Source organism: Phaethon aethereus (assembly GCF_964289735.1).
Source record: "Phaethon aethereus genome assembly, chromosome: 7".
Classification (NCBI taxonomy): Eukaryota; Metazoa; Chordata; class Aves; order Phaethontiformes; family Phaethontidae; genus Phaethon; species Phaethon aethereus.
Genome location: NC_138583.1, coordinates 27544477 through 27567287, shown reverse-complemented (window position 1 = coordinate 27567287; position 22811 = coordinate 27544477). Strand labels below are relative to the sequence as shown.

The window sequence follows — 22811 nt, the reverse complement described above, 5'->3', positions numbered from 1 at the left end:
TCACTAGTGGAAGGCTCAAAGAAAATATGCAGTTTTAATGTGTTTATTTATCATAGTGATGTAGTCCTCACAAGAAAGAAAAGAGGTAGAGCTTTTAGGGGAAGAAAATCCTTGTGTTTAGGGCTGGGCATATGATTGTTGTGAGGGGATAGACTGATTTGAGGACTTTAAATAGGCATGCAGCTATTCTGGGTATTCTTTTTTCTTCTTTTGTTCCCCTCCTTCCCCAGAAGGAGTTTTCCGGAGGTACATAAAGGCTTACCCTTGAAGAACTTGCTTTAACAGGAAACCGCAGCTCTAGATCCAAGCTACCACAGTCACTCCTCGCTGCGCGCAGAGAAGGGCGAAGCTCTGACGGTACCGTACGGCAAGCCGTGGCAGGCGGGGGTGCTTCTGCCAGCCCCCCCGTGCAGACCCTGCACGCGTCCTCGGCAGTTGTGCCCCGGCCGGAAGAGCTGGACTACCTGCCAGTTGGCTGTTCAGCTGTGAATCATCCTTACGGCGTTCACTAACCGTTTCTGTGGTTTTGGCTGCGTCTGCGAAACTTCCACTGACCAGCCCAGTACTAATTCATTTAGCCTGAATCTGTAAACACTTGATTGATAATCATAAAAGGGCAATATAAAAGTCTGTGCATTGTATGGATTAAAAGGGCAGACATGTTTATAGCCTGATAACAGCAGAGTACTCTGGCAAAGATCAGGAGTCTCAGATTTCCATATCCAGATGACTTTATTTTTGGAGTCCAGTTGGTGGTTTTAATTTTTGGCTATTGCAAAACCATCGTAGGTTCCTAGCTGTTGCAACACAAGAGGAGGAGGAGGAAGACGTTGCTTGGAACGGGCGCTCTGCGCTCTTATTTAGGAGGCTTTCACAGTAGTCGCTGGTCTCTGAGTACTGCAGGAGGAATGATGCTCCCTCCTCGCTGCCTGGCGAGGGGGACAGGCTGCAACTGTGTCACTCCATAGTGCCAGCTGCGAGGGGCACGGACAAGCTCTGATGACACTTCTGCCCAGCCCCAGGAAGGGAATCGCTGAGGTGAGGAGCGGGAGGATTGTAAAGTGGAGCCCTATGGAGAGGAGGAGGGGTATCCTCAAGACTTTAACCAGGAAACGGACTCGAGGCAAAAAGAAACGGAGAGGCAAGCAAACTCTTATTTCAGCCCGCAATCTATCGTGCGCTCTGCTCTGGGGAGGGCTTGCAAGTTGGAGCTAAACCAAAACACTAATTCTGCTTTTTGGGGGACAGGAGGGGGGAACGTTACCTGGCACATCAGTGTTATCCTATCCTCTGTTCTCCGCTCCTCCTGCCTGTGCTGAAGAGGCTTTTAAAAAGTGGGGCTGTAATATCAGGGGGGCATTGCAGTGTGCATGGGAACTTGCTGGGGAACTCGTGCCACTCTGCATCCTCCTCCCTGGCATGCTTCACGCTGAGCAGGCTGCTACTCTTCAATGCGATGCTGTGTCCTGTGTTACAAATTAGACCTGAACTAATTGGCGGGGATGCGGAAGCGCCCACGGCGGTGGCTGTAATTTGCGCTGCGCTCTCTGCGGCGTTGCCTGTCGTGTTCTTTTGAAGCCCCTTTAGGGGGAAGCCTGCAGTCTGACATAACATACCAGCAATGTTGTGGTCATCCTGAGCGTCACTGAGGAGTACTTCATCTAAAGATGCTTTGGGGGGATGAAAGGCTGAGGAGAGTTAAAGTCTTTTTTTACCCTACTAACTGTGCCTGAAGGGGTTATAGTAACAATCTAAACCAGGCTACCCAGAAAATTATTAAGGCTTTTGATTACTGTGAGGAATTGTTTCCCTGTTTTCTTTTGTCCTCTCCTTCCTGCTCTACTGTTACTGAAGTCTTCCCCACTGTGCAGTGCCTAATACTGGGTCAGCATCACTCTGGGAGCCACAGGGACCCTACCCACCAAAGGAGGTTTCCTCTAGGCATGATCTGCTGTGGCTCTAAATGAACAAGTCTGACCTTGGTTACTTCCTAGGCCAAGGAATTTATCACACTTTTTTTTGGTCTTAATAGGAACCCTGTCACACTTATACAAGCTTCTGTTACACAATTAAGAGACTTTTATGTTGCACCAGCCACTGCAGTGACAAATCCTCCTGCAGCGAGTACCTTATCTGAGGCAGGACAGACTAAATGGCGTTGTAAAGCCCTGCTGGGTTTTTGGATATAACCTGTCTTGCCAGACTGTTGTAAACCCACTTTTTTTGGAGCCGGAGTTGTGGAGGTGGATTTCAAGAGCTGCTTCTCTGGGTTTTCTGGCAAGGGAGCTCCCCTGGCACGTGGTCCCTGGCTTGGCCTCGGTGGCTGACGGCAGGGTGTTTGCCAGCCTGTGCTCCAGCCTGGTCTCCTCTTTGTTCCCAGCAGGGACATGTGCACCACATGAGCACCGCTCCTGCCACCAAGCCGATGCTGTGTTTTGTGTTTGGTTGGTTGTTTTTTTCCTTACTCTACTCCCATGAACACTGTCTAGGAGATTAGAGAAAAGACGACATTTGGGGGTTCTACTTAGCGAGTAGCTTCCTGCGTGTCCCTTTTTCCTTTTGCCACTGTTTGCTCCTCCTTTTGCCTTTCCACACACTGAATTCTCCGCTGATGCACATGCATAAACATACTGCCATGACAACTTTTGTTTCTGGTGAGAGAACTGGTATTTATCTTACGATGACTAAAATGACGTAGGGGTTGTAGGTGTTAATTGCACAAAGAGGTTGAAGGAAGATGGTAATGCTGCCCCATTCTGTACTGGAGAAGGGACTGTGTGGGAAGCAGTGTGAAACAGAGGAAAGCATCTCATCACACTCTAGATAACCCAGTTACCACTGGTTTAAACCAGAGCACACAAGTCAAGTTGATTCATCATGAACAGAAACATGATGCTTATTTGGAATGAACATTTATGGTGAAAATTTTTTATTATAAACTAAAATGTTGTCAGTTCTCTGTCTTTTCCCCCTATTACTGCTACTGTCTGTGGTTGAACTAGTCATAGAAAAGCTAAATCTCTTAAACACAAACTTCTAAAGGAGATGACTCCTCTTTAAAGAAAATTAACCTGTGTAACCTGAGGAGAGTCAGAGGCATGCTTAGGGAGCAAGGAAGTCTTCTAATTTTCTGGATTTCTTAAATCTGGTCCGAAGGGAGGTATTGTGATAGCGTTTCCTTTCAGGAAACGGTTGAATTAATTGCTTTTTGTTCTAGGATTTTCATTTCACAGGATGCTGTTTTAATGGCTGATGCACTCTTTACCTCTCTCTTGGCAGGGATGCTAATTATTTGTCTGTAGAATCACTTTGCATCTTCAGCTCAAACGTATATGAACATGCTGCTTTTGGAAATACGGCACTGAGCATCCTGTGCTTGGCTGTCGGTCCCCTGACTTGTCCAGTGAACAGTTTCAGACCATGCTGCTTCCTTCCCGTCTCTTCTAGCCAATTTGTCATCAGAGATTCAGGAGACCTGGACCCTGCTCCTGGCTCTGTCCCCATCATGTGAAATGGGACTTTCAGCAAGTCGTACATCTGCTTCTGTCTCCCCTTTCCATCTGTGTCTTAATCTGGAGAGACAGGAACTACCTCGTAATATGTAAAATATATGATAATGCTGTTGGCCCAAACTGCTCTGCCCTAATACACATTGCTGTAATTCAGGAAACCTGTAAAATAACTTTGCATTAAGGCATGTTGGCGCTCGGACAGAAGTTGTAGGTGCTTTTTGCTCTGGTCTGACACTTTGAAGAGTGTATAAATGAGGGCAAATTAAGAAACCCTGGTGTCCTAAAGGTTTTCACGACTTCTCGAGGCATTTTGCAGGCAGAGCACGGTCGGTGCCTGGGCTTGGGGGTGCAGAGGCCCTGGCCGCACTGTTTACGTTGCACCGGAGAGCCGAGATGCGTCTCGTATGGCGAGCGGCAGCGTCGGGGGGGTCTCCTGCTGCGTCTGGCCTCGCAGCTCCACCCCGAAATGCATGATTCTGGTTTGGGGGTGGAAAAATCAGAAATTTAAAAAAAAAAAACAAAAAAAACCAAAAAAACAACCCCCCAAAAAAAAAAAACAAACCCAAAACCACACAACAGAAAAAAAAACCCTCCAGGAGTGTGGGGGAAAGGAAGAAAACAGTTTTTTTGTGCCTTTTTTTGCCCTTGTTTGTGTGAGAGCCTACACTCATTCATAAATGCCTTTGACAGCCGAAAGCCTCGGTATGAAGCGAAGCTGAACGACTGGAGAGGTTTGCTCCAAGGGCTCCAAAAAGGCGCCGAAGGGCGACGGAGAGAGGGAAGCTGGAGCGTGCTGCGCCCCGTCCCGCTCGGGGCTGCTCTGCCGTGGGGAACGCGGAACTGCGGAGCTGGCGGGGGGCAGGCGGGGGGTGGCTGTGTTTGAGCAAGGATCTGGCGCTGTAACTTTTTTTTCTTCTTCTGTTTCAAGTAAACACTCTTCCCCGCCCTCCCCTCTCTCCCTCCACTCCACCTCCCTCTCTCTCAATCCTGCTCATGTGTTTCTATTTAAGGGCTGCAGTGCAGACGAATATGATTGGCATCTACAGCCCCCTCTTGACTTTCAGCTCAAGCCTTTAGAGTGGAGAAGGAGCTGAGCCGCCAAGGGGAGAGCTGTTTTTTCTTTGGGTTTACTGGGGGGATGGCTCAGCTGTGGATTTATGCTGCTTCTGCCCAGGATTTTTCTCTCTGAATGGGAGCAAGGATTGTGGAAACCATGTTGGGAAGAGGTTTATTTTCAGAATCCATCATGAAACTTTGCAACTAATACACTGTTTTCGGCTCCGTTTCGTATTTTTTTTTCTCCCCTTTTTTCTTCTTCTTCTCTCCAATGTCCCTCTGTGCTGCTGGGTTGTGGGCCAGAGGAGGCTGTTTCTATATGGCCAGCCATTTGGGGATATGCTGCGAGCCAAGGTTGTTTGCTGATTTGCTTGGCTCTGGTGACAAGTTGGCCTGTCGTGATTCGGATGGACGGAGGTCGCTCTCGAGGAGCCATGGCTGGAAGCTGGCTTACGGCTTGCTTTTTCCCTTCCCCAGGTGCTGATGCTAGCTCTGAACCCATGATCCTGGAACAATATGTGGTGGTGTCCAACTATGAGAAGCAGGAGAATTCTGAGATCAGCCTCCAGGCTGGAGAGGTCGTGGATGTCATAGAGAAAAACGAAAGCGGTAAGACACGTTTGCTGCTTTTCCCTCTTCCAGTGGTCCGATTTTTGCATGTGTTCCTCTCCTTTCGGTTTCCTCATCACTACTTGTAGCTGTACGTTAGCTCCATCTGGTACAGTTACTATGTCTGGCTGAGGATGTTGAAGTTTCTCAGTGTTGATTTGGGCCTGGGGCCAAATGTTGCCTTCTACTGTAAGAATGTTTCATAGGTTTTGTGCATTAATTAGCCAAAGTACGCTAATGGAAAACGAAGGTGAAAGACAGAAGGATCTGCAGCTAATGAAGCTGATGTATAGTAGACTGATACAGTTGCCCTGCTGTCTCTTCAAGTCTGTGTCAGCATTTCCATTACTAACTCCCTTGTCGGGGGATTTATAGGATGAGTGTTTAAAAATTGCTTGGGATGAAACTTGGCTTGACAGCTTAGCTCGTGGCCTAGAGCTCGGTAGGGAGGGGAGAGAATGTGCGTAGATAAATACGTGGCCATGCACAAGTTTCAAAACATCTTGCAGAGGTGTTAATTGGGGAATTTTGAGGCAAGGAGGCAGAGCCTGTCATGTAAAAGCAAGATGAAATCCCTTCTGCCATCCCTGGAATAACCAGCTTCCACTTGGAAGATGAGATTTTTGGCAAGTGTTTATATAGATGTCTTTTGTGTACTTTAACTCTTGGATGTCTGGTAGCTTTGAGTCAGCCTGAACAAACACATGAGACTGTGTACATGTGAGTGGTTGGAGCGGGTTAGCAGCTGGTTCGAATAACTGCCTGTCTTCAGCAGCTCCCCCTCCTCTGCTCCAGCGTTCCTTGCGTATTAATCCAAAGCTGTTGTCCAGGACTGGTTTCCAGCCCACTCGTGACTTGTGTGTGCTCATCCAGAGGAGCTGCTGGCATTTGGAGCCATTCAAGTGAAGGCTCACGTCGTGGTAGCTCCACGTGAAGGACTCTCACAACTGGCTGGTTCTGGAGTGTGCTGGGCACGCCAGAGCTTGGGGGAACTAGGGCACCTTGATCCGCGACTCAGATCCATAAATCCATCTTCCAGAGCTCTGCATCAGGTTATCTGCAATGATGACCATGCTGTTTTGTTTTGTTTTTTTAATGGAGCAGTTGTTTCTCTGCTGTATGAAAGCCTAATGCTTGTTTGGCTCAAAGTGATGTAGTCAGTTGGCTGGTGATTTAGTGTGGTGTCCAAAAGGATAGTGTGTGGAAATGCACTGGCTAGTGTGAACAGAAATGCCTGTCTCTTGGGTACTGACTGTATCACTTGCAGAACTAGCAGAGGCCAAAATGCTCATCTGCCCCACTTTACAGCAATTGTGATTGAAGGGGGAAAATGTCGTAACTTCTTAAACTGTGTCTGGACTAGTGGACAAGCACCCTCCCTTCCAAGCCTGAGGGCTTCTCATTGTCAATAGTGGGTGTTACTGCTGTCAGAACAAGCCTGGTTATTGTGGCAACTTATATTCATATCCATGATATCCCTGTCTCGGATAATGGCTTATGGAGCCAAGGGAATTGGGCTGTTAAATAATGCAAGAAGTGTCTGAATTCCAAATTACAGTTCCTTTGTGTTTTCTTTTAATGTGGCCTCTCTGCCTTGCACAGTTCACATCGTATTGTGTTGAACCACATGGTATGTGGAGATATAAATGGAGAGTGTCAGGGTTTGAATTTAATTAGTGGGTCCAGAAATGTGACTCTTCTAAGGAAACATCCTTGAACTTGGATTACAGTTCTTAAGACCATATTCTGATGCTTAGCAGCCAAATTTCTCAATGTCCATGTAAACAAGGAAGGAAATCTGAAGCCCTGAACTCCACGCTATGATCTTGCCCTTTGTGTGTATATATATAAAAAATAAAGATATATAATTTTAAAAAAACACCCGTAAGTCATGGATTGGTGATGGAGAGAGCATCATTTGCTTTGGATGCTTGTCTAAACTGTTCTGGCAGGGAAATCATGTTTTAGTTGTTTTAAGAACAGGACTCCAAGAATACACTCTCGCTCTCTCCTAGGTTAGGGATACCACAGGAATGACTCTAATACTGTGACTTCTTGTCTCTTCAGCTATAACTAAACCTATAAATGGCATATAGTGAAACTAGCAGAAGTTTCTCAAGTGTCAACTTTTAAAACTCATGAGTTATTGTTTGAATTTGGGTATCTGTTCAGTGTAGGCAAGCAAGCCTAGAAGATGTGGTTATGACTTCTAAGAACATGGGGATATACTTTTCAAGAAAATAAGATTACTGGACTATGCACATGTGTAGTAATTCATCTGACTGTATGGTTATGTTGGCTTGGTAAGTGTTGTGAAACTGTAGCTGTGATTGTATAAATTAAGCTCATTCTTCTTCTGATTCAGCCAGACAAAGGTGATGTAAGGTGTTATGAATGTCATCTGCAGCAGGGACAATTTCTTCAATGAAAGGAAGGATATATGGCTAGATAGCTTGCTAGCTGCATGGCTGAGAAGTCCCATCAGACTGGACAGTGTGCACTGGATGTGCTGCTAGACCAATATCTCAAATTTCCTTGTGTGTATACATGCGTATAGCTTATCATATGTCTGGTTTCATTCTTTAACTGTACTTTGGGGAAGCTAGATACGAAAAGGCACAGATGACTGCTTGATTTTAAAACCTTGCCTGAATAGGGTTGCTTGCTCATGCCTAGAGACACTTAAACGGTTCTTTTGTTTCCTGGAGTGGGAAAAACCTTGACTCGGCTCTGTTGCATGGCTTTGTAAGGAAGAAACACTTCTTTACTGGTTAAATGGCCCTATGCCATTGTGTAAAAAACACAAGGAAGCTCAAAACTAGTTTCCAAAAAATGGTGCCTGTTCCACCTCCTGCTTGATGTTTTTTCTGAATGCTTCTAGGGCCTCACCTAGAGTTACCATCTCCTCTGATGTTTGCCTACAAATTGTATACCCCCTGAAAGAAAGTAAGCTCTGCTTTCAAAGGCCAGTGTATACGGCAGAGGTAGAAGGGGAAAAAATCTGGTATTTGATTTATTGAAGTCTTACCTGGTTATCATCAAGCTATGTTAACTATGTTACTTTAGTAAGTGTGTTGCATTTACTGTATTCTTCAGTGTTACTTTTCCCCGTATAAGAGATGGTATTTAAGGTGTCTCGCAGGCAGATAGGTGCAAGCCCGTTTGGTGGGGTTTTGTCTCCTACTTAGTTTTCTCTTTCACTAAGAGCTGGATAAGGTTGTCTTCATTATTGTGCCAATGAAAGTTATGACTTGGATATCATTTGAAGTTGAAACTTCTGTTCAGTATTATGACTTAAAATCAAGGTCAGTGTAGCATATGTGGTGAATAATTTCTGAAACCCTTCACCTCGGTTATGAAGCCCATGGGGCACTGTAACCCAACCGTTGCTGCAATTGCCACGGAAGCAAACCTTGCTAGACTGAAAGAGATCTGTAGTATTTCTATACTTCAGAACAAATCATTTAGTAATGTACCAGCTCTCAGACTTTGGCACTTGGTTTTTGCAGCTAATACCTATCTTGGCTCAACAAAAATTGTCCTTCAGACCTTCTGAATTCTGGTTACATGAGCAGAAGATCCACAGTGTGCCTGAAGTATCTGATAGATATTTATCTCCTTTTTTTCCTTAGCTGAGAAGGAAAATCCACATGTAGCAATGGTCACAAATGCATCAGGAGAAAACCAGAGGTTTACAGTCTTTCCAGATGGTGTCTGGGAACAGGCTGTAGTTACAGGGCTTGTGTTCCATGCTGGAAGTGATTGTGATTTGTTTAAAGGCACTGTGTAACCAGCCTGCACTGTCCGACGCTATCTAAACATTTCTGAGCTGTTTCAGAATAACAATGTGAATAGTTGACTCAAGTCTTGTCTGTCAAGTACATAGGGTTCTTTTAAACCTTAACAAAAAAAGCCTTGTGGAATGACTTAAAAATGTATTCCTGCTGCAGAAAAGAAATGTTGTGACTTTAAAGCAGGAATCCGACACAGATTTCTTTAAGGTACAAGGGGAGGGACTGGGCCAGAGCAGCTCCCTCTCTGCCAAGTTTTGCGTGGATGTGGCTTGAAACGGTCAAGCTAAAAACTGTGGCAGCAGTGTTTGCAATGGAAAACCTGACAGACGATGAAGTATAAAGCATACTCCCAAGCACCTCTGCCTTCCCTGCTGCTCCGCTCGCAGGCAGGATGGGGGCTCTTCCCTCGCAGCCCCTGGGAGCTGCATCTGCGGTGGAGGCATCGTGGGATGGCGTTTTCAGCTGGGCTGAGCCAGACCGTGGCCATTTCCTTTGCAATTACATAACTGCAGACCAATTTCTAATACTATATTGCACACAATATTTAAAACAAAGCTATTATGGCTAGCATAACTTTATTGGGACCCAAAGGGATCTCTGGGAAGGGAGGCTGCTCTTCTGTCTTGGCTGGGGTGTGGGACATGGCACTGAAGTACTGACGTAAGGAAGGTCTCTGCTTGTCTCTGTGCCCTGGCTGAGGGGTCTTGGGACTTGCTGGTTGCCCACACAGTGTCGGGAAATCAGTGTGTGCCAGGCAATGTGCTCTGCATCACCATTGGGTTTCACTTATGCTGCTCACTGGCTGCAGGCATGATTTAAGAGAGGGACATAGAGATACCACAGCTCTCTTGTGACTGACTCCTGGGGGTGCACTGGCTTCCCTATTGCAAACTCCCCCTTCTTAGGTTGAGGGCTTTTTGAGTCAGGCTTCTGTCTCTTCATGGGGAACACAGCACCCTTTATTTGAAGGTGTTGCTTTCCAGGGTTAAGTGTTTTACTTGGTACCAAATCTGGCCAAGATTACTTTCATGGTTAACTACTGCATCTTAGCTAAAGGTACACCCTTAAAGCGTTCCAGGTAGACCAGAGAAACATGGTTTTTTGCAAGTCATGGATCAATGTTTCATCCTTATGTCCCCTCTGCCATGCCTGGTTTTGCTAGTAGCATTGATTTGTGGTCCCCTTTCTTTAGTGTTGCTAGGGGTTTTGTTTTAAATTCTGTAGAGACCACTGTTCCTGTCTTGCATATGCTTTCTGCTGCTCTACTGCTTTCTCTAGGATGTTGTCTTCATGATCCCCACTTTGTACATGGGGGGAGCATGGCACCAGGCACACTGCTAGCAAATGTCTCTGAGCATTAGTATTATCTTGCAAAGGCTGGCCAAAACCCAGTACGATTCTGTTTATTCTAACAGATAAGCGACATGCTAGCAGTTTCCTAGGCTTCAAATGTGGATGTAGCTCTACACGAAATTGCAAATGCTGTGACCATGTTTGCTTATGAAATGTCAATAGCTTTGCATCTACTGGTCGGATGTGTTGCCAGACTCATTATGCCTAATTGCCAACATGATGCTTTGTTTCAGGTGCAATTGTACATGCTGGCTTTCCCTGGAAAACTTTTTTTTTCCTTTTTCCTTACAAAGCATTTCAAGGGGATGTGGTCCATCAGGTGTAATGCAGGACTTGATTTCTGTTTGTACATCCAGCCCTGCCTTGCTGTTTGCTCTGAGAAAGCTACTTCGGTTCCCTGCATTTCCACTTCTTCCTAGCATGGTTGTGTATTTGAATTTTAAACCTTGTAAGTGACCATGGTCATGATACAAAAAGTAAATACTCCCTCATACAGCAGCCCCTTCTCCTCATCAGTCCTTGAGTTGTGCCTGGAATTGAGGAGGAGAAACAAACACTTATGTTGGTTGAACACCCTTCCTCTAGCACCGGTGGCTACATCCCACAGGACAAGTTTAGGTAAGTGGCCACCACTAAATACCTGGGGTAGCTTGTGTACCTACTGCTGTATGCACCAGTGTTCATAACTCTCTAATCAGCAGATCTGAGTTCAAGCAAGGATCACCTCAAACCCCTTCTTCAAAAAGGGAGGACTGTACTTTAGCTGTGGCCATAGACTCCAGCACCCTATTCTGAACTCACCGCTGTCCTGCCATGTGTCCTGCCTGTCTGGGCCTGTCACCAGCCCTGCCGAAGAGGATACTTGATCCATTTATGAATCAGTTCCTGTCCTGTTGCAGTTTTCTGCCCAGTGTATGTACTAAGGCAGACAAACACAGGCCATCTGAGGAGGCAGGCTGGGCGATTAGGAGTTGCTGAAAAGTTGTTTAATATCCTAAAAAACAGTGTTTGTAAAAGTTTTCCCTCCAAATAGGGACAATGCTGGCAACACAGAGAAGCTTTTCTCCTTCAAATGCCTGCAGCTCATGGGCTGGAGAAGGACTTCTCTGTGCAAGCAGAGTTTCAGAGCCATCTGTGGTGAGGGTAAGGATGCTCAATGGCACTTGCTTGTCTCACTGCAGCAGTGTCTTTGACTCTGTCTTCAGGCTTTTTGGAGATGGTGATCAAGGTTGGTTGTTCTCTTGCTTGTTTTGCAACATTATAAGCAAAGCATCCCGTTGGTGTGCCTGATTGCAAAGGGTGGGTTTTATTTTAAACTTTATCTGTCTGGAAATGGGATCAATGGAGTATTGATAGGATTGACAGGAACATTTAGACCAATCCAGGCTCTGTGCTGGCTCCAGGGGAAGCCCGAGACAAGCTTATAGCAGAGGGGTAAAACTGGATGCAATGACTTGCTCTAACCAAGTTCTCACTGGAGATCAGCTCTGTTCTGAGAATACAGTGCCTGACCAACCCTGCAAATGCTGCAAACAGGCATTCCCTCTTCCAGTGGCCTGTTTGCAAAATGTTGAATGGATGAAGAGAATTCACACTCACACCAGAAACAGTCAGGTCAGCAGGAGATGACGAGGAGCCCTCCTTCCTCTGCTCTTGCCCCTGGGAGCCCAAGGGTGGGGTGACACTGTCTAATGACTTTAGCAGCTGCACTAAGCTGGAAGCAGCCCTTGACAGCCTACCCTGACCTCTCTCGTGATTCTGTTTTGTAAGCTATTTTCTCACCCCCCCTTTTTTTTTCTTGCCTTTTTCCTAATCTGATTGGATTTTTAAATGTCTGCCTCTGCAAGAGTAAGTAGGTGGTGGTTGCTTTCTTTTTCTGACTGTTGAACTTTCATCAGGCAAAGGATATTGGTATGGCTGACGCCTTCATTTGAGTTTCAAGAATTTAACTTAGGTTTACTGTGCCCAGAAAGGAAGCATACCACAACATTTCTGAAGCAGTTACCTCTGAGCTGCAGTTCAAGGCTGCCCTGTACATAGGCTTGAACAATAACCTATTTGGGACTGACATGTCTAGACCTGCCTGTTGCTTAAGCATCACCACACCAACACCTCAGCTAAGGTTGGGAGGTTGCATAAAACAAAATGCTTGAATTATGAATGTGTTGTAATATTCATGCTGCTATCTTCTGATGTCTAAATGGCTTTCCTCTCCCCCACTCAGTAACTTACATGGCAAGTGACATTTCCTTCTGTGTTTAAGAGCCTGGAAGGTAATTCTCTATGCTGGAATCAAAGCAGGGTTGTTAACACTCTGGTGTGTGTGGTTGTCCCCTCTCACTGTGGAAAATGAGGTTGTTCTCCATTGCCACCTCTGAAACACCTGCAGTTTTGTGACCATGCAAAGGGGTTGAGGTGGGCTCTTGCTTTTCTGCTGGGAATACTCACTTCAGCCCTGTGACAAGGAGAGACGGTCCCTTTAATTGTGCTGTGACATTTCCATCTCTTCTGGGAAGCCCTTCTGCATTTCATAGACATCCTTGCTTGGTTTTCCTTTGCCCAGCTTTGAATTGCACATGAATTGCTCTGACTTCTTGGTGACAAGCTCATTACAAACACTTGAAATATAGCTGTCTGGTAACACTATGCCCTTTGCAATGCCTAATTCTGCAGAAGCTTTCCTGGGACACCTCCAGACTGCTCTGGAGCCCTGCTAATGGGGATTTTTTGCTTGTTGGGATGGAGGAGTTGATTGGTGGCTTCTATTATTTGGGTCCCACTTGAGTTGGGGGCAGGTGAATGTCATACTAAAGTGACCTTCAGTGCATTCATAAAGCCTTGCTGAAGTTAACTAGTAGTGTTGTTCCCTCAGGTTTGTCATGGAAGTTTTCAGTGTAGTAAGAAATGAATTACTATTCTCCAAGCAATGTTGCCTCGTTTCATTTTCCTGTAGAGGGAAAAGAATGATTGACAAGTAATAGGGACACAAGAGATGTCATGGGGTCGTATTCCTCTTTAACAGTACCTATTAGATCCCTTCTATGTAGTCTTTGCTTGTAAATTGTTTTAAAGGAACATCTTCTCCAGATCGAGGTACAATAAAACTGAACTTCCAATTTTAAATCATCCCTCTAGAGCATATGTTCTCAAATGCTTTGGGCTATAGTGTGTGGTTCATATTCATTTTTTAGTCCCATTCTCATTGTTTGTCTTAATCTCGGGCAACTGGTATTCTGACAGGGCTAGTTCAGTTATGTGGCTTTTTTTTTCTCTTTATGGAGACATCTGAAGTCCAATGACTTTGACTTTTGCATTCATTCGCCTTTTCTTTAGTTGATGTCATGTCTCTGCGGGACAACTCTCCCTCACCCCCAAATTTCCCGAAGCTAGGGGAAGAGTTATTGCTGTGAATAGGAAGTCTCCAGATACATTAAATATGTATCTCCAGGGCTGACTTTTTCCCATCTGTTGTCTTCTAAACAGGTTCCCTTTTAAACTTCCCTCTACCTGGCTTGATGTGGAACAAAATACTACCCATTTAGCTCTACAGTTCTCTAATGTTTCAAGAAATGGGAGCGGGAGCCCAGACAGAGGAATTCCCCTGCCTTGTAAGACCCAGCAGAGCAAGTCCACTTTCAGGGGCAAAGTGTTCACAAAGGCAGGATTGAAAGAGGTCCCATGAGGTTGCCAGGTCAGCATGCATGGAGGCTTTCCTTGTCTCCAAACCACAAGAAGTGTTGTTCAAAGAGGGGGGGAAGTCAGTGTCAGCCCTTGCAAAAATTGTTTCTTATCTGCAGCTGTTTTGACTTCCCTGTACCTGAGACCCCCTTAAGACCCCCTCTAGGAGCAGAAGAGGGAACAAGCCTGTCTGGACTTCATGTTTGGTAACTGTGAGCATAAATTTGTTCCAGGACTTCTGAGACTGCCCTGTTAGTCTGGCTGCTGTGGGGAGGGTGGGATGTGACCACTGAAACCACAGACTTGAAGACTTAGTTGTCTATAAAGCAGTGTAGCCTTGGAGGAACAGGGCGCATCAGTAAGCATGGAGAAGCCAAGGCAGCAAGCAGTACTACCTTTAAGTTTGCCGTACAACACAGCCAGGTACTCCTGAGTTGTAGGCTCTCTACCAGGCCTCTGGAAACTTCAATTCTGAAATTTCCAGCTGCCTGCAAGTTCCCTCCTCTTTCCCTTCTCATCTAATCCTGCTGTGCTGAGACTTTATGCTTAGGCAGATAGTTAAATTCTCTCTGTTTCCACTGCATACCCTGTTTGGAGCCCAGGATGGCAGGCTGAAAAGGAAAAAATTTTACACAGCATCCCTGGTTGGAGCCTTTACTCATTACCTCCTCTGTTTCTGCAGTTACTGCCAGTTTCAGGACCCTGAAACCTGCCCCAAGAAAATGTTTCCAAGGAAAATCTGCTTTTCATATTAGAATACATAAACTTTCTAATGATTGGGTTTCCTATATCAGCCAAATAGGTCACCAGCTCAGCACTGCTGCAAGAAACTACCTGAGGCCAAGAAGATACAAGGATTTTACTGAGGCCTTCTAATGAGTCCTGTAGGTACCTTCTGGGCTATGTTCCTTGGGACGTGACTGCCTTTTAAAGAAACAAAAATGAATAAAACAAACAAACATTGTTTTCATAGGATTTTATTATATCAAAGTTTCTTTTAAGAAAGCAAGTCACTGAAATGGCTTTAAATAAGCCCCCGAAATACTAAACTTAATGCATAGTGACTGACGTCATCTTTCCTTTGTTCTAGTTAATCAAAAAAGCAATTATACACAAAGGCTTTGGCTCTTGTGGTGACTTTCAGACCCATTTTTCAAAGCAAGCAGGAGACTGATGGTGCATTTTTTGTTGTGTCAGATGAGGACAAGATTAATAAAGGATGGAAGAGATTTTTTTTTTTCCCCAAGCTGCACAGCAAATAAGCAGTACTAATAATACTTTGGCAGTAAAATGGAAGCTGTAATCATTAGCAGACGCGTTTCAGTTACAACCAACAACATAGCTCCTTACTTTTGGTTTTCATGTTAAAAAGAGTTTGGTTTCCCCACAAACCAGTTTCTTGTCCATCTTCAGATTAAGCAAAACTTATAGAAGTAATTGTCTTGCTTAGGAGTTTCATAATACAATCAGATTTAGAGGTCGCTTGACAGAGGGGTGTATGTCGGCTCTTCCCACCCACTCCTCAGGCTGGGACATCAGACTTTCCAGCATTCTTGATGGAGACTTTAATTATTTTTGTGGTAGAAAGATGTTGGCTCGCGGCTGGATTAACTGAAGCAGTTCTGGAAGACGCAGGGGATGAGATGGGCTCTCTTGGATCTCTATTTTACTGGCTGGCTTCTCTTTACTATTTTTATTGGCCTGTTTTGGTTTTTTGTATCTTGATACTGTGTGACTTCATCTGAAAGTTTCACATGCAATGGGACATCACTTTATTTCAAATGAAACTGGACTGCAGTTATATTGGCAACACAGTCAAACTTTGACTTGGTGATAATGCCAAGTATTTCCCAGACCTCACTTGAGTCCGTATCTCCTGTTTCTCCCCGCAGTGTGAACACATGCTGGAAAGCCCTAGCCCATTGCTTTGAAAAGTTGTTTTAATTCTGTTTGCAGAACCGCCTCCTGCTGATCTTTTCCCCTCTCCCGCCACATGCACACACCCTTTCTGGTAAGCGTGCTGGTGGGGTGGGCGTTAATGCAAGCGTATCTCCCAGTGGTTGGCGGGCTGGGGCAATGCTGGGTGCACTCATGCTGCAGACCTAGCTTCACCTGTACTAATACAGCTGCCATATGTTTGCTTAAGAATCCCAGACCGGTTTGATACTTGGATAAAAGAGAAAATAAGTCGTTGCTCTTTCATGATTAGCAGCAGCTTGACTAGCTAGACTAATGCTGGCAGGCACACGTCTGCGCTGTCTGACGAGTGTAAGGTAACACCTTCATGATTTGATGTCCAGGCCTTGAGGCACTGTGCTGACTTTCAAACGGTGACCATATGTGCAGGTGAAATGGATCCTTCTTAAAGGACAATAACTCTTAAGGACTCTAGGTAACTGCATACAAAACCTGGCAATTGGAATAACAAATTTCAGTGTGCTGAAATTGAAGCGAAATTAAGGAAGCCCTGAACACGGTCCCTACTCAGACATGATGGAGGTGATGGGGGGAATGCAGGGTAAATCTCCATGCAGTGGTGACCCTAGGATTAGAAGAACAGCATCTAGTATTAAACCTGATCATTGGCTTGAACACCGGTAAGTTCATAAATAGCACTTTAATCTCCCACATGGGATTTTATAGCATTTGGATGTTGTTGGAGGCCTCCCTGCATGAGGAAAACCGGAGCTGCTTGGAGAGACTTGAACCATTCATCTTAACTGGAGGTTCAGGATGGGTAATGTGAACCTGGGAAGACCATCACTGAGCATTTGAAACCCTAGGATTAAACTTGAGGCCAATTTATTCAGTGCCCTGGAAAGCATTTTGAAGAATCTGCATTTCTGGGTGTAAGCAGGGGGAAGACTGCACACACTGACTCACAGGAGAGAAGGTGAAGTTTGCTTGTTTGCCTGAAAACAGGGTCAGGAATCTGAGACAGTTTCTTTGAGGTTTTGTTCATAATACTGACTTATATTCCTTATTGTTACTGAGAAGGAAACGTTCTGCAGAGTACGAAGAACCAAAATTACGGGATGGCTGTATGCTCAGGGTAAGCTTGCAAATTATTCCCTTGCTTCAAGTAGACCTTCTGTGACCAAAATGTCCTTGAATAAAAGTAGAATGACCAGAAATGGGATACTATTTCCATTGCCAGGCAAATGGGATAAATAAGCCCTATAGAAAATGCCTCTTTCACTCTTCCTGAGCACAGCAAGCAGAACTGGTTCCTGCACCAGCTACAAGTTAAATTACACACTTGGTCATTCCAGACGTCTTTGGTGTATTTTTGGAGCTGACTATACACTTCCTGGGCTGTTAGCCTGTTGGTTTTAAAATAAGAAATGAGCCTCTGGGGGTTGGCATATGAATCCTTCCACTCAACTGAGAACTGGGAAGTTAAGCATCTCTCTTGCAGAAGTATCAAGGTTGAGAGCCAGCCATGTGAAAGGGTGTTGCTTTCCCTATGCCACCCCAGAGTCTCCCTTGCAAACAACCCTAAACAGAAAACAATGCCTCCAGTGAGGATGCTGTCTGCAGAATGCACATGTGGGAGCTTGGGGACTGAATGATTCTGGGGATGACTTGCAAGATGCTTGCTTACACTGTTTTAAATTTGGCTCAGGTTACCAGGAATTGCTGTGTAGTGGCATTTGAGGGAAAATGCTGGTGGTTTCGGGGAAATTTCCGTTACAGACAAGACGTAGCCACCCTTTGCAATGCTGTGACAGATGCCAGTGTTGAGGCCTCTTTGCATGGTGCCCTTGAGGTGCATAAGAGCCTTTTTTCCATCTATTATATGCAGGTATGGCAGAAGCTGAGTGCTTGGGTGTGCACATGCCCTTGGCAAGTGAGTCTTGGGGGCAAGGCAGTGACAGGAATAGAAATAGTGACTGGGCCAAACTTATCAGCACCTTTGAGAAAGCTGCAGGCTGCCAGGTGAGCTACTCTGCCTTCTGTAAGACAACAGCTCCAGGTCCTTGGTACATCAGGAACACTCTCTGCTTCAGCTGAAACTTGCCTAAACTAGTAATTCTTCTCGATATGCCCAAACTGTATAATCCTTCCTCTGTTTCTTTGCTTTTTGTTTAAGCAGGCTGAGTGGATCATCTGACTGGCCCCAGGTGACCCAGGTGAATGTGGTAGAAACATAAGTGAGTGCAGGAGGGGAGGCCTGAAATGAGGATAACTGAGTGCAGGTGGAGATTAGTGACTTCCTTCCTGGGTATCATTTATTCTCCTGTGTTTCTTCTTCCTTTCTACTGATCTACACCTTCTGTGGAGAATCCCAAATGATTAATGCTTTTTGATCTTTTGTGATAGCTAAATCCTCTGCTAATTTCACCTGTCATGAGCACATTCTGATCTAAGGAAATGTAACACAGTGCGTTCCTCAGTTTAAGGAAATCAAAATCCCATGTAACTGTGGAATTGATGTTTTGCCTTAACACGACAATGTGATGCTGAGACATTTTTCTGTAGCTGTCTCAGAATTGTCCCTTCATCAGGTCTTGGTGGATGGACTAAAACTGCACTTACAAAGTAGAGCTGTGGAGTCAGACTGTCCATTGGTACTTAGTGTTTTTCTCGCAAGTGACTTGGCAGGAAAGAACCTCGATTGTTGTAGCTGATCCTGACCGAGATTGGTAAAAGCAGCCATCACTTAAGAAAGCAAATTTCCCGATTGTAGTCACCCCTGTTCAACTGGAGCCACAACAGAGGTCAGAACTGCTTGTCTTTGACTTCTGAAGTTGAACAATAACTCTTTCTGGGAGAAAGTGGACTTGTAAAGGCTAGTTCCTGGAGATAACGAAGTTCTACTAAATGTTTACCGATGGCCAATTCATGCTGCAGACAGACCACTCCTATCAGTGATGTAGCCATAGAAAGAATGGCAGAAGACAGTACAGCTAATGATGTGAAATAACTCGTGTGCTTTTATTTCAGTGGTACGTACCCCTCTGGAATGTATCTGTAGCCTCAGGAATATCCAATTTTGTAACAAGTCCGTTGTGTTTTTTTGGAAACTAGGGAGAGAGAATCTGTTATGAGCAATCCACTGCTTCCTTCAGAGATTTTAATGTGCGATAAAAAAAGAAAGATATAGGAGTGATTCAACCCACAGGCTGTACTGTTAGTCCCATGAAGTTTATTTAATAGTGTGTGGCCAGCATCCTTGAAAATGCTCCAGGTGCATTAGTTGCGGGAGGTGCCTTTAGCCTGAAAAGCAAAGGAATGTTAAAACTGGCTTCTTCCTTGATGTCTCCTACTCAAATGTATCCCTCTGTCATGCGCCCCTTTCTTTATTACTTAATTTTGCCCCCTGTGCTCCCTGGTGTCCGTGCTAACTTCTAGTACGGAGTAGGAGAATGGGTTGCATAACTGGTCACGTCTTCCTATCCATCTTTCTCTGCTGCTTTACATTCAGGAGTGCCAACATTGAGGCAGTGACTGACTGGACTTGTACAGTTTTGCTAGTGAATGGGTGTGAAAAACATCTTTGTTCAAGTCAGCTAATAGTTCCTGATCATCCTAGCTCTCATAACTGGGTGCCCAACTGGGTGCCATATTTGTTTTGCTGGATGTGTACAGCTTCAAGCCATGCAGTTCAAAAGCAGCGGGCACACAGTTGGACCTAGCTCTGTTTGCTGACAGCTCATGAAATTTGTAATTCAGCAGTAGCCGGGAAGCTCCTGAGTGCGTAGGAGGCTGAGCGCTGTTACGCAGCTATCCTGTTTTGTTTCTCTACTCTCTGGGGCTGGAGAACTTGGAAGTGGATGCTGGCAGAAGTGAAACCTCCTCACAAGACTCTTACTCTGGGCTTGCAGAACTGAAGTCACGTTGTGAAGCCTAAATCCGTAGTGGAATTTGATGATGTTGACTTAAGGGGTCCAAGAACCATGGTAGAAGTACATTTTAAAAATAAAAATGTAAGATGTTGACTAGTCGAGAACTGTTGAGACACTAGTGGAGTCTTCTGAGCAAGTGCTTTCAATTTATATTTGGATGTTTGTCTGTCCCCTTCTGTTTCAAAGTAGTATCTGTTTCAAGTAGTATCTTGTAGGTGGACTTTTGCCCGAAAGTGTTCATAAATTACTGCTTGAAGGCTTGTAGAAGGGAATCGAGAGGCAGAGGACTTCATGGTGTGACCAAGTAGGGCCGAAGAACTGGCAGCAGTGCAAACTTGCTATTTCTGCTCAAGACTGGTTTCTGAATAGGTGGCAGGGACTCTGGAAAATCCAAGCGTAGTTTCTCATGGAAATGAGGAGCAGGCTTGGGGTGAAATGGGGGCTGAGTGCCCAGCCTCTCTTCCTAAAATTGGAGTTTTCAAGCTCTCAACTTTTCACTAAATTGCTTTTTCCCAGCACCACACCTCTTCTGTGCGGCAGAAGGTCCTTGGTGGGCAGCAGTGGTATGAATACGATCAGTGTTTGCTGCAGTTTATTCTGTGTTGGGTTTTGTAGTACATTTTGCTGATGATTCTCACTCTTTTATTAGTTTTCTATAGCATTCACAGGAATAAGCTGTAAATGTCATATGGCTCCTGAACTACGCTTGAACAGCTACACATGGGCTCAAGATGAGAAATTAGGTTTCCGATCCAGACTTTCCCAAAATAGGAGGAATGTGGGTTGTGTTCCGTCTAGCGTTCTTGTTTTGGATAGGAGGCTTTTGGTTAATGTCAGTCTTGGAGGAGGGGAAAGCTGTCAGATGCCACAGGATCCTAAATGCTCTTTGTACAGTGGCTACAGCCAAAGACACTGGAGTGTCGGGTTTCTGCTGAATTAGTGAGTGACTTCTTAATCATGTGACAGCAGCATCATGGTTTCCTGGCAAAAAAACTGAGAGTAAGCAAAAACTAGTGGGTCCTAATAGGAATGTGCAGAAACAAATAATGTTTCCTAAGGTGCGTGCAGGTATCAAGAAATTAACTTGTGGCTGGCTGGCTGCTTCCAGCCTCCAAATCCCTACTGAAAACCTGACTTTCCCGTGGAGTTTTAGGGATACAACTTTCCTCTTTCCCATCAATCCCTTCTCCCTTCTGCTTTTTGCAGGGTTTCTACTAATTTAGCCCATACTAATCCAGCTTGAACTTCATTATGGATTTGATGCCTTCCTGTGGAATGTAACAACAGACTTGCTTGTGTCCTTGGTCACCCAGGTTGACTGAACAGCCTGAGAGCTGTTTGGGCAGGAGCAGTTCACGTACAGATCGGGTATCCGTGTAGCAAAGGGAAGTAGACTCTTCTCCCTGAAGCTGAGTGGTCTGAAGTGTCTCCTCATGGACAGGAGCTTACTATGAAGTGTCGTCTTTTACTGTGGCATGTATCCAAGCCATCATGGAAAATTCAGGCATTTCTACTGATGGCTTTGTCATGCTGAGAGTGAAATTCTTGGAGCTCAGGATCTTCCTTTTCCTCCCTCTCCTCTTCAAAGCCTGCAAAACTAAAAAAAAAAAAAAAAAAAAACACCAAACCAAAAAAAACCCCACAAACCAAACAAACCTGAGCTGTGAGTGGGACAGGCATTATTGCTGGCTTCTTTCCTGTAACTAGGATATACAGGACTCTGGAAACAAGAGAGCGCCATTCCCCCTGCCTACCCCATAAGATACCTCTCTACCCCTCAAAAACCTGAATGTTTGACATAATGGCTTATGGCTGAAATTTCCCTTGTAAGACAAGCTGGGCTCAAGCTATTTCTTCCACAATGCCCTTTCCAAAGCTCCCCAGAAAAGGGTGAGTAGCTGTGTGCTGGCAAGCCCCCTTCACAGCGGTGCGGCTGAGACCGCGGAGCGAGCGGGCAGTACCCCAGCTGGATGGCCTGCTCGCGGCAAGTGTTGCTCGAGCAGCAACCTCCCGTCTCCAGCCTTGCAGGGGCCGTGGTTATGCTGTTGGACTACACAACCAGAGAAAAATCAAGATCCTAATGGAAAGTTTCTTGGAAGACTGCAACTACTCGTATACATCTGTCCTCCTTTGGATAAGGTATTACGTGCTGAAGTTATGAAATACTGTCAGAGGGGAAAGTGCGCTCTGCTCTCCAAAGATCCAAGAGCATCTAAGTGAACGTACATGGGTAAGCAGCAAATCACAGGGTTTGAAGAGCCAAATACCATATTGTCCAACTACAGAGAGAACACAAGCATGACTTTGCCAAAGACGGTGAGTTGATACCTACTGGCCAGGAATTGATATCACTGCCCAGCCTCATCTAATTTCATATTAATGTGAAAAACAAAGATTTGCTCAGGCTCAGTGTGACTGGCCTCACAGAATGAAGTGGGACATGAAGATGTTTAATATAGTGTACAGCTTTCAGTAGTCCAGGTTTCAGTGCACTCCCAATTAATTTATTATTGTAGATGTTATGTACCCATTTGGAATCCCCTCTGTTCATATTTAGAATTTGATTGTATTGTTAAATCACTGAGAACGTTAGGGTTTTTGGGGAGTGTTTTTGTACAGACTAGCCTAGCTTTGATGTACTTGCCAAACATCTGTGTGCTTTCTATATGTTTTCCCTTTGCCTTCAGAAAAAGGATGGTTGCGTTTATTTGTGGATGAAATACTAGGAATGGCTGTAAATCTGAAGAGCTGAAAATTGTCAAGTGAACTCATAGACAATAGTAACAGAGAATAAGGAATTAAGCCTGGTATGCAGTCTGGAAAAATTAAAATTCTTCAGAATCTTTTTTTTTTTTTTTTTCCACTGGCATGGAGATATCTAGAAATTGGAAATCCAGCTCCAGCAAAGCTTCTGACTTGGAAACTTGAAACCGCTGCTAAGTGTGAATGTTGTGGCGAGA

General features: G+C 45.0%; 1 protein-coding gene across 2 annotated transcripts in view; it reads left to right on the top strand.

Annotated features, from left to right (window-relative positions):
* The window catches only part of SH3PXD2A (SH3 and PX domains 2A), a gene marked incomplete at both ends in the record, with an annotated part of 258277 nt that overhangs the window by 190036 nt on the left and 45430 nt on the right, over positions 1-22811 (top strand). For both annotated transcript variants that reach the window (XM_082002289.1, XM_082002288.1), the window contains one exon: positions 5046-5177. In XM_082002289.1, the coding sequence (XP_081858415.1) occupies positions 5046-5177 (132 nt within the window). The remainder of the gene's footprint in view (positions 1-5045; positions 5178-22811) is intronic.